This window comes from Zalophus californianus, chromosome 3, assembly GCF_009762305.2.
Source record: "Zalophus californianus isolate mZalCal1 chromosome 3, mZalCal1.pri.v2, whole genome shotgun sequence".
Classification (NCBI taxonomy): domain Eukaryota; kingdom Metazoa; phylum Chordata; class Mammalia; order Carnivora; family Otariidae; genus Zalophus; species Zalophus californianus.
In genome coordinates this window covers 55,827,161-55,839,241 of record NC_045597.1, presented here as the reverse complement: position 1 = coordinate 55,839,241, position 12,081 = coordinate 55,827,161, and the positions used below count along the sequence as shown (strand labels likewise).

At 46.8% G+C, this 12,081-nt stretch overlaps 1 protein-coding gene across 2 annotated transcripts in view; it reads left to right on the top strand.

Annotated features, from left to right (window-relative positions):
• The window catches only part of ERICH6B (glutamate rich 6B), a 55,836-nt gene that overhangs the window by 31,410 nt on the left and 12,345 nt on the right, over positions 1-12,081 (top strand). For both annotated transcript variants that reach the window (XM_027591346.2, XM_027591347.2), the window contains 4 exons: positions 1,584-1,672; positions 4,356-4,492; positions 6,777-6,838; positions 11,827-12,005. In XM_027591346.2, the coding sequence (XP_027447147.1) occupies positions 1,584-1,672; positions 4,356-4,492; positions 6,777-6,838; positions 11,827-12,005 (467 nt within the window). The remainder of the gene's footprint in view (positions 1-1,583; positions 1,673-4,355; positions 4,493-6,776; positions 6,839-11,826; positions 12,006-12,081) is intronic.

The following is a 12,081-nucleotide window of genomic DNA, read 5'->3' as shown; positions in this document are numbered from 1 at the left end:
ACTCAAAGAATCTCATGTGGGAGGTGCTGCCCCTCAGTCTGTCCAGACCCGGTCTCCCAGTTCCTTCCCCTCTCCTCCCCAGTGACACCCGAAAGGACCATCCTCCTCAGAGCTTGCTGGAATTCCCGTGGATTCTTATCAGGCTTTCCTGAATATCTTTTCAAAACTTTTCTCCACTGTTTCCATGGCAGGCAGGCAGTCTGGGGACACACAGTGTTTTTGGAATCGAGCTGAAAGGGCCCCGGGGCCTTGCCAGTTCTGAGGACCCCAGGGTGCATGCAAGAACTAACAGAACGAATTGCTGGAAGGGTCCTCTCAGCACAGGGTCTATCACAGGTGTGTCAGGTTTCTGTCAGAAACAACCGAAGCTGGGGTAGGGGGTCTGCAGGCAGAAAGACCCCTGAGCCCGGTGCCGGTAAAGGCGGATCCAGCCGAGTAGCATTCTCTATCCCAACAGAGTTTTTATTACTGAACCAAAATTGGGAAGAAGTGCGAAGTTCACATGTATAGAGATCACGAAGAATGTCGTTCCTCCACCTCCAAAGGTGCCCTAGAGACACAAAATCAGCCAGACTAAGTCAGCCCTGCACCAACCTGGTGGATTTTCAGGGCTGTCTGGATGGGCCGGCTTGAAGGGGCTGCTCTCATTTCCCCAGGGGCCCAATGACCCTGTGAGAGCCAGTCCTCTGAGCTCCCGCCTCAAGAGCCACAGCCTCCCAGGAGCAGGGGATGGGGCGCAAGTTGTAATGATCAATTCCTTGATTCAGTTTGCAGCCCGTCAACACCGGAGGCTCTAAGCCCCTCTCTTAGCCCAGAGTCAGCAGGCTGTAGCTGACCTTGAGAACAAAGGCATCTGCTCTCTGGAGGACTTTTTATGAGCTCACTGGCTTGAGAATACATCTCACGTGCTTTAATTCGCAATTATGAACCATATGCAAGTGTAGAAATTGGCAATTTTTTTTACAAAACTGGCAAGAGATGGGAATATTTCTCAGGATTTCCAAGAGAAAATCACACTCGGAATAGATCTCTCCCATGATAAAACTAAAATCCTTCCCACAGCCTGCAAGGTCCTCTGTGAGCTGGTCCTGTACCCCACCCCATTTCCGCTCCTGCTACCCTCCACACTCACTCTTCTCCAGGCATATTGTGCCTCTTACAGTTTGTCAGTTATGTCAACCACACTCCCACCCACTGTCACCACCGGGCCTTTGCACTTCCTAGCCTCCTGCCAGGAATGTTCTTTCCCAGTTATCTGCCTGATTGCTCATTTCCTTCATTCGGGACCCACTCAGGTGTCACTTTGTCAGGTGAACCTTTGCCATCCATCAGGAACACATACTATCTCAAGTCAGCCACTGAAACTGACCCTTTGATTCCTATTTTATTAATATCCCCAAGTTGAATTTTGGGTAATTTGGTGAATTTACCTCAAGTCTTAACAATGATGCATGCATTTTTATTTAAACAGGCAAGGATAAATGTCATAACTCTGTTTCCTTTTGGTTTTGGTTTTGTCTGTTCCTTGTTATGGTTCTTTTTCCAAACGCCTTTCCTTCTGCTGTGCCTTCCAAAATCAAAAGTCTTGGATTTTGTTACCAAAGAGAACTTTTGGAACGATTTATTAAATGAGCCCATTGACTCACCGGAAGCTGAGGACATAGATGACAAGGTAAGTAAAAAACTCAAGACCACCTTCCTCCAAATGTTGGAGCAGGGTGGCCCGAGGCCAGCCAGGAACTGCCTCTAGAGCGCAGGGATTCCTAGCTTCACTCCATTGTTAGCACAGCCCAAGAAAGCTTTTCTTAAAACAGAAGTAGGTATAAATGACACGTATTACATCAAAGTGGGTCAGAAGAAAACCGAATGTAGCATTCCACGGCCTTACTTTCAGAGCCCTGCTGGTATTATAAACACCCTCCAGATCACTTTTAAAGGCGGGAGAGCACAAAACAAAACAGTTAATTTATCTAGATATCAAGGCAAATCAGTCTTTGTAGAAACCTTCAATAAAAATGAAGTTCAATTCCAGAAAGATAGAGTAGGTGTACTTTTCCCACTTAGCACAGCTTAAAACCCTAGACGTTATCTATAAAACAAACAGAAGAAGCTTCTGAAAGGTGGACAGAAGCCAGACTGGCTAGGAACCGCAGGACCCAAGGAATGTCATGGCGGTGAATTCCCTGAGTTTTCGTTTTGCTTCATCTATTCCTGGCGATGAAGTGTTGAAAGACAGCAACTCAGAAACTCCAACAGGCACAGACAGCAAAAGCCTCAAGAAACACCTGCTATCTCTGACCAGAAAACCAGGAATGAGGCAGCCTGGCAAGACAGACACTGTAGACATCAGCCTCTGCCACGTAAGCAAACACCACGGCAACTAGCACAGATGACCCTCCCCAGATCTGTCGCCTGCCGCCGCCACCACCCGCAGAGGGGCGCAGAACCAGCCCCAAGCACCAAGGGACATCCTTTCCCTGGCTGGAGCCCGTTACCAGACAGAAGATGGGAAGTCATAATAGTTTGAATAAGCCTTGCGTCTACAGTATGCTACGTTGTCTTTCCTGCATGAATATTTTACCCGCTGCTACAGCCTGGTGGCTCTAACTTCCTGTGTCAACTTACTTCTAAGACTGACCATGCATGTTGATGCAGGTGAAAATATTAGTATGCATCCTTTCCATTATGGCTAAGAAACTTTCTCAGGATTCCAGGTACTAACTACAATCACAAGAATGAAATCTTGTGTCCCCGGAACTCAAAATTAAGCAGATATATTTTTCTAAATTTACAATAGAAAAAGTGAAAAAAAAAAAGATAGGTTGGGTTCTTTTTTAATTATTTAGTTGGGAAATTTTCTGGTCTCAGTTCATATTTAGCCCTAAATTTCTTGCTGTCCACACTTGCTTCTGTATACATTAATAAGAATTGGTTTTCAAATACTGAAAAACCACATTAAAGGGAGAAAGCACAATTTCTGGAACTCAAATTCACCTCATTGGATTTACTAAGACAGGAAAGTAAGCTCAGGCATTTTAGGAAGATTTTTCAGCAAGAGCTGAAATCTCAAGGAATTGTTTTAATTAGAAACTTAAATTATTCAGAACCCGTCAGCACACCTGTCAGCTGAGGTTCTCTGTGCCAGCCAGACGGAGCTGCAGTCACAGGCAGAGAGGAGACCTCGCCCGGGTGGTTGTGCACAGCACACTGGGAAGGCTCCATGTGACAGGAGCACTCCACTGGCAGGAGCTGGGGAGAGGCTTTTATAAAGAAGAGGCAGAAGCAGAGCAAGGACATTTTTGATTGGCCATCACTTAACACCTAATTGGCTGCTTGTGATTGGTTGTCCTTAGGTTTCAATGCATAACACTGAGACATCTATAGCCTAAGATTTTGGTTTCCTCACCTAAGCCCCGCCACATTAGAGCCACCTCCTGTAATAGCCTGCTCGTTTAATTAATACCAGCAATGGGAGAGGGGTATGCAGGGGCTGGAATTGGGCAAGCCAGACAGGAGGCACCCCAGCTTGTCCCCCAACCTAGAAAATCTGGCCAACCACAGGCTACATTCTTATATTTGTCCCAGCCCACACGCAACTTTGGATATGTCGGCCTTCCACTTACTATAGGAGGCTAATATGTTAATGGCATGCTATACATGATCAGGTGTTGACCAACCACCATAACAACCTCAACTTGTAGGTGAGCAGGGCAACATGAAAGTGCCATGGTTTTCTATGACAGTAAGCCAAATTTCTCCTTCTGTCAAAAGGGATCCAGAAAAGAAACTGCTGTGAGGACCCACCTATAAGTCAGTCGTGGTTATTAGCTTCACAGACTTGGGATAGAATGCTCCAATTTACAAAATCAAAAGGCAGCTTGCGACATGATTACTTTGGAAGAATCTCTAAATACAGAATTGTCCACTTCTATATCATGTTAGGTGCTACCCCGCCTTCCTGAAGACTGCCATCCTTTGCTAAGTAAGCAACTGTTGCTGCCAGGCCTTTTCGGCAACTCAGAAAGCCTGTTATGCTCTTAAATCGTGGAAGCGTTTTTATGCTCTATAACCGTCTCCACATTTGGAAAAAGGGTAGTTTTACGCTCTGAAAAGATTTGTTGGCATACGGCTGTTAAACAAACAAACCTCGAGCAAATTGGGGAGTGAGGTGTATGAGGATAGTGGAAGTATTCTTTAAAACAAATCTTGCTAGCCACACTACTGTTCCCACTGTTTGTGTTTTTCTAATAGCACGGCGAAATCTCACCTGGCACCTTGCGGAAGTCAGAAAAGTGCTTCAGTGGTAAAGCCATTAAGTCCCCTCTTCTGGGTGTTTCATTCTGTCCCTTTTGTAGCTTCTCAGCAGCTCCTATCAGGCAGTGTTTAGGACCATGCTCAAAGAAATGGAGGCTCGCAAAGAACAGGAAGAGGATATTGACATCCCCGTGACCGGAATTCTGGAGAGTGAAACCAGAAGGAAACTGGGAATTCTGTAAGTGACAGGAGAGATCAAGCTCTTGGTCAGTGGGTTCAGGCAGGCTAGCAGTAGCAGCAGGGGAAGTCTAAATTGGGTCACCACAAAGAAAAAGAGCAAGGCCAGGGCCAGGCCGGTTCCCTGAGTCAAAAGAGCAGGTGCAAGAGCAAGGGCAAGCTCAGTGGGCAGGTGAACAGAATGATCTGGCTGCCAAAAGTCAAGAGCAAGGAAATCTACAAGCATGGGAGGTTCGGGGTAGTATCAACGGCTGACGGTGACAGAGGTTGGAAATCCAGGGCAAGAAAAGTCTTGGAGGGATCATGAGCTTATATAGAAGTCTGGGGAGCAAGGCTCAGAGCCCTGGCCTTGTAAGAGAGGGGACAATGGGGGGATCAAGGTCCTAGGCATCTGCTAAGAAATTCCTAGCTTCATCATAGGTTAGCTAATGCTCTTCCATGCTCCCTGGAGTGGGAAAAACCATGCGCTGCACCGACCTGGGAGTCATGGCCAGAATCCCCAACTGGAGTGGGGAACAATAAGGTTATTGCAGACTTGCTGGCACCAAGTCTTTCTAGTTATCATGGTCCCAGGTCACAAAATGCTCCTGAACTCTGTTTGTACATCCAGTCTGTGGTGCGGGGAAACTTGGATTTTCATTTATCCAACTACCAGAAACCTTAGCAAGCAAGGTGCACATTCAGGCCTCCTGTACGTCTATTGCAGACTCTGGCAGTGACACCAAGGAACAGGCTCTGGGGGCACATGGCACCCCGCATAACCTCCTTGATGAGTTGAAGCTTTCACAAAAACCAAGAAGACTTCTGCTTTGGGCTCGGTAGAGTCCTGGAGCCAGAGACCCGTGAGGCTTCTCTAGGAAAGGAGAAGACAAAATACACGGAGCAAAACACAAAGCCTATCCAAGCTTTCAGAACCTTTCACAGCTACAAAAACAAATGCAAATTAACTTCCCTGTAAGTTATCCTGCCTCTTATGTGACACTTCCCCCACCCATTCCATCCCACTGAAGCCCATAACCAAGGTTCATTCTAATCTGATTGCACACAACACATATTTCCTGAGCACCTACTATGTGCGGATCTGCTGGGTGGCGATCAGTAGAGCAGTGTGTACCCCAGAGTCTCTGCAGTTGAGGAGCTAGCTGTCAAGAACTCCATTAGCTTGCAAAGGTGGGCCAAGAGCCAAGGGAGGAACGTTTCCCAGAGGACCTTGGGTGCCTCTGGCTGGGTCCCCTCACTAGAGTTGACTCTTGCATACCTTTGGCCTCCTGCTCTCAACCTGCAGGTCAGGCTTCACCCCAATGACAGTTCGGTCCTTATTCTTTCACAGATGATGGCAGGCTAGGTAACTGCTTTAATTCCATTCAAAGTGCTCGTAGATAAAGAACATTTGATACAAATGGGTCACAAAGGGCTCGTTCTCAAGTTCCACTATTGCTTCTAAAGTTCAAACATAAACCTGCTCCCTGCCAGGGAAAACAGTTCGGCCCTTCCCAGCAAAGTGTATTTGCTTCCTGGGGTCACTTGGGGTTAACTTATTCCTCTCTCCTCCAGGAATCCGAACTGAGAACTTAAAATCTGTCCTGTCAAAAGCCTTCTTCTCAGATCCAGTTAAGCCTGGGAAGCTCACTCCTTCCAGTACCTTCCCTTTCAAAGGAGCTGTGATCTGAGAACCAGGAAGCACGCTGGAGACCACCCTTATTTGGAAGTAAAACAGCCCAAGCCATTGAAGTCCCAAGATGACTTGCTTTGTATATTGACATTCAAGGGGGAGGGGGGGTAAGGGCTTGATCATTTTGAAGAGCTGTGCCTCAGTGGGGCTTTCATGATAAGTCATTTTGAATAAGATTATTTGAAATGTTTCCACTACATGCAAAGTGGCCTCGAGTGACTGTCCAGTGCTACTCCTCTCAGCTATTTCCAGATGCAACCCTCACTGGGATTTGTACAAACCATTGAAAGATCAAGCTGTGAGAGCTTAACTCTCAGAGCCAGGCTTGCATTTGGACCTCCCAGCCCTGTGTCTAGCTGCCGAGATGACCCTTGTTGAATTCATTTTTAAGAGTTTGGGAGTCCGCGTAGAGTCCAGGAGGCAAGCACTGAGTGAATACCATGTGCTCTGAGTACTGACTGGAAGAAAAACAGAGTCCAAAAGCAGAGCAATGGGCCCGATTTTTCAACTATGAGAAACACCCAGCAGGCTCTAGCATTGTCTACACTGTGTAGCATGACGTGTACACATGAATTTAGTCCCAGCTTTTAAAGGTAATTCACATTCCTTTTAGGATGAAGAAAAACTTTGAAAAATACAAGACAACGATCCTCTGGATTATGAAGAAACGTGAAAGTAAGGACCGCCTTCTCATTTTCCAACCCGTGATCGGCTCTCCTGGTGGCATCTGGCTGCCTCTCACCTTCTGCCACGTACCCTAAAGCAGGCAGAAATGCTCCTTGCCTAGCTTGTGCACCTGCTGGGTTAGCAAGGTCCTAGCTGCCAGGAATAAAATATCAAGCAAGATGGACACAGTCTGGGGCCACCTTACCCTTTTTTGGGGGGTGTGGGTGAGGATAGATAAGAAAGCAAGGGGATTCACGTATGCAAGGGTTGAGTGCTATAGTAGGAAGAGGAGGCTATGGAGCCCCATAGGAAGGCATCTAACCTAGATTTGAGGGGCTATCTAGAGTATTAACACAACAGTTTGGGGAAGAATTAGCCCCTTTACCAGACACTGAAGGCATGTGAGGTCCAGCTGTTAAGATTTGCCAATCATGGAGGTTGCCAGTGTTTTTAAGTCTAATTGTGGAAAACTTGGGCCACGAGCCTTAGCCACGAGGTTACTTCCGTCAGAAACCCAAAGCCACCACATATCTTTCAGATGACTAAATCCAACATAGAAATGGTGAGAATACCCATGGCAGACATAGCCAACCAGTCCTGGTGCAGATCCCTTCCTAAGATTGTGGTCCAGTCCCCCAGGACTGATTTATGCCCCTGACCTCACTCTTTGGGAGTAACCGCTATGGACTAGGTCCTCTCACATACTGTCTCTGATTCAAATGAATCTTCCTAACCACGTGAAGCAGGATAAAGAAGCTAGGGCTCAGGGAGGCAAGAAGACTTACCTGAGATCATCTAGCCATTGTGTGGGCACAAGCCACATTCTGCCCAAGACCTCTCAGGCCAAACCTGGGGCTCATCCCCTTGGCATGTTCAATGAACAACAAAAGGCCAGTGTGTCTGGAGAAGAAAAAGTGGGGGCCTTCTAAGCCAGGTCTTGTGTCCTCACTGGAGTTAGGAGGCAAGGAGAAGGAATGGCTACCTTCAGTTTCCATAGTGGGAAGGCCCTGCCTTCCACCAATACTCACACAGTGGGGTGCCCCCAAAACAAGGAGGGGGGGTTCAGATGCTCAGCTGCCAAAGCACAACAAACATCTATTCCACTTGTGATGCTATATTTGTCTACTGCTCATAGTTCTGTTCCCTCTGGGCTGCAGACACCTGTGTCTTTTATCCCTTGGCACCTCAAGCAAAGCACCCAGTAGGCACTCAATAACTGTTTTGTTTTGTTTTGTTTGATGGATGTAGGCATGAATGATTTTTTTTGCTCCTTTGGGAAATTAAGGCCTACCAGGATACTCTGCTGTCACATGGCCAGGGTATGACTTCCAAATGGAAAATGAGATTTGATAATGGCCGGATTCCCATAGTGCCTCACCACCACCCCTGCCCACTCCCCGCTCCTCTGGACAACTGAAGCCTAGAAGGTTTGAGCTTTTTTATACAAAAAAAGCAACATTTCAAATAGATAAAAGGCAACCCCTTCACGTCCTGGTTGTTACCAGTCCCAAAGAAATCTCCCAGCCTCTTTTGAGATACAAACTCATTTACTTCCGATATGCAGACTATTCCCCATTCCAGGCACACAGACCCATGTCTCTGCACACTCTGATTTCTGAGCCCAGGCTGCCTGCATGGGTGTGGGACCTATGATCAGTCGCTTGGGGCTCTATACTTAGAGAGGCCCTGTGTTTGGCTTAATGCCCTGCTGCTGTCACTGGCTTGAAATTCTTAATAATTTTAGAACAAGGACCCCTGCATTTTCATTTTGCAATGGGGCCTCTCAAATTAGGCAGCTTTTCCTGTTCAGAACCATCTCATCTGGGAAAAGAGGTGAGAGAACACTACAAAGCCTGAATCATGAGCAGTCACAATTCAAAGCTCCCTGCGTGAAGGCCACAGATCTATGGACCCTCTCCTGGCGCCGTGCAGGCATTACTCACGGTAACTCCATAGGTCTGTGTAGACAGCATAATCCCATTTTAAGGAAACCGAGGCTCAGAAAGGTGGCCTAAGCCTCGCCCTTACACTGGCAGAGCTGGATGTACAGCACAGACCAGGGTGTCCATGATTTTAGCTTTCTGACAGGGAAACAAAATGAGCATATCAATGTCCTCTTTTATCTTTACCTTTCCAGAAATGTCTTCTATTAATTTCTAATGGACACTCAGGAACTGTGGCTGGGCTCCCGTCAGCTTTTTCCCTCTGACAAATCGTTATCAGTCGTAAGCAAGCACTGGAGCAGGAAGGTGCTCCTCACAGGGAGATAGACCCGCTTCCAGACTTCCTACACGGGTCTCCAAATGACCCTGCCCTGCCACCTCTGTCTCGTCATTTTCCTGAGGAAAAGCTTCCTCTCTGAGCTCTAGTTGGTGGCCTCTTTAGTTCCTTAGACGTGCCATGATCCTAGATTCCCCTTTTCCTATCTCCCCCCGCCCCCCGTTGTCACTGACTCTACCTCAGGCACCTTCATCTCTCCCCTGGAAGGAGCTCTCCCTAGTCTCCCTGACTCCCTGCTTCTCCTCTCTCAGTCCTTCCTTTGCATTGTTTCCCAAATAATCTTTTTAAAACTCCTCATTGGCCCTCCATTGCCTCCCGGAAAATGCCCACCTTCCTTACGGGGCTTAGAAGGTTCTCACCTTTTCCCCTCCAGACACACTGGTTTTTTTATTCTTCATGGAATAGGCCAGGCACCCCCTACCACAGGGCCTTTGTACTTGCTGTTCCTCTGCCCAATATCTTTGCTCCAATATCCCTGTGGCTTGCTTCCCTCACTTTATTCAGGTCTCTGCTTAACTGTCACCTTCTCAGAAATAGTTTCCTTGGCTACCCTTTATAAGTCAGTGCACACACACACACACACACACACACACACATCATTTTCCACCCTTCTCACCCTGCTTAGCTCTTCTTCAAAGCACTCCTAGCCATTCGGCATGGTAAGCTGTATCCATTCACTTGTTTAGCATCTACCTCCTCTACTAGAAAGGAGAGCAGGGACTACAGCAATCCCCAATACCAAGGACAGTTCTGGGCACCCAGATACACAGTAGACCTTTACTAAATGAGTGAACAAGGGAATGCCCTGCCTGCCTCCCTGGAGTCACCGGTCACCTCTAACCCGGTCTCACTGTGGCCTTCGACAGCACCGTGCTGATGCTGGGAATTCCCCTCACCTGTTGGAAGCTTACCCTCCCCGCCATCTCCTCAGCCTCCAGGCCTGCTCAGGTCCCTTCCTGCGAGGTCTCCCGGCCCCTGTGGGACACCTGGGCAGGGCTCCGGGTGAAATTAGAAACTGGAAGGCAAGTAGAGACTCCAGAAAGGCCTCTCCAGACTGGTAGGTGGCCGTCTCCATAAGCAAGAGAACTTACTTCCAAGGCTCCTCTTGGGCAGCCGAGAGACAAGTAGATGTCCACATCCGCCCGCCAGGTCTTGAAAGCTTACCTAGAGACCTGCATTGGGTTCGGTCCCAGCATGTGGTCCAGGTCTCGACTACATGCGGCTCTCTCAAGGCGGCGTCCTTGAAAATGGCTCCAGCTGTGGGAAGGGCCGGCAGGGCGGAAGGTGCATTCCAAGGATGGGGAGCAGGTGAGGAGCCTCTGATTGCCTGGCTCTAGGTCAGAGGTCAACCAGTGGTCACGTGCTCCCATTGACCTCCTCCGACAGTGGTGACCCCAGTGGTGGGCCGAGTAAGCGCTCTTAACTGATTTCCCCCTGGACCCAGTTAGTTGCCAAGGGAACTGAGCTGTTCTGGCCCCTCTGTTCTGGCTGTTTGTCTGAGGCCCACGGGCAGTCACTGGGAGCAGGGATTTTTCCTCAGCTGCCCTCCTCATTTAGTTTCAGAATTCAACTGTTATCAAAATGGATGGAAATTAAGGAGGGCACGTACCGTACCGCATGGAGCACTGGGTGTTATACGCAAACAATGGATCGTGGATCACGACATCAAAAACTAATGACATAATGTATGGTGACTAACGTAACATAATAAAATTTAAAAAATAAAAAAATAAAAAAACAAAATGGACAGAAATGATGATAAAAGGAAACTTGTTGCTGTGAAAACTACGTTGAATGCTTTAAAAAAAACTCAGTAAGAAAATAGCTTTTTTAAAAAACTGCTTTATTTTTTAATATAACAAGCTATATAGAAATTTATTTTTTTAATTTTATTTTATTGTTATGTTAGCCACCATACGTTACATCATTAGTTTTTTTTATTTTTTTATTGTTATGTTAATCACCATACATTACATTATTAGTTCTTGTTTGCACATAACACCCAGTGCTCCATTCAATACGTGCCCTTTTTAATACCCATCACCGGGCTGACCCATCACCGGGCTGACCCATCCCCCCACCCCCCTCCCCTAAAAAACCTGATTTAAATTAGATGCAGACAAAACGTACATTAAAGATTGGGGAATCGATAGAATTTTTTTTTAAGTCTGTGATTCTGCATTCAGACTATTTAGAAACTACCAAAACTGAAAATTATAGATAATAAGTTATGAACGTGACCAGAGAGCCCGTCGTCAGACCCACCTGCAGATCTTGCCCTACTTTTAAAATAGTGTGCTAATACACATTTATGTTTTAAGTTAAAATAACATGTTTAAAGTATGTTTCCTTTTTTTTAAATGATTCCCCATTTTCACCTATTTTTTAAATGAACAGAGTTAGCAGCCACACTGGTTATTGGCACGTGGCTGGTAGGTCACCCCCAGCATCCCCAAGTCTGAAGACCACCATGGTGTCTGGCAGCTAGCACTGGGCTGGCACATTGTAGGCTCTTGATAAATATAAGTCGAATGAATGAATGCAGAAAATGAGAAAGCCGGGATTCCAACGCCTACATTTTTCTCCAAAGGTTTGCTCTTTCTACTTGCCAGGCAACCTTTGTTACTTGGGGGAATATGGGCAATATCTCAAACCCTCACACTCTCTCTGATGCCCTGGGAAAGATAAGTCTAAACTTTTTTTCTCTTCTCTACCAGACTTACTCAACCGCAGAACTGCAGGAGCAGCCCCAGATACATCTACTTTCACATTTCATTTATGGAATCAACCACCAGCAGTCAAGGAGTCTGTGACAGAAGTCAAAAACACCCATCATGTTGTTCGTCATAAGAAGAAATTAGAAATAGATACAGACGTGGTACAGAGCAAGACTGAGGTAGGTAGGGCAGTGTGTTGGTGTTTTTTGTGCAGGGTTTTTGCTCAGGTGAGACATGCATGCACACCATCAGGGA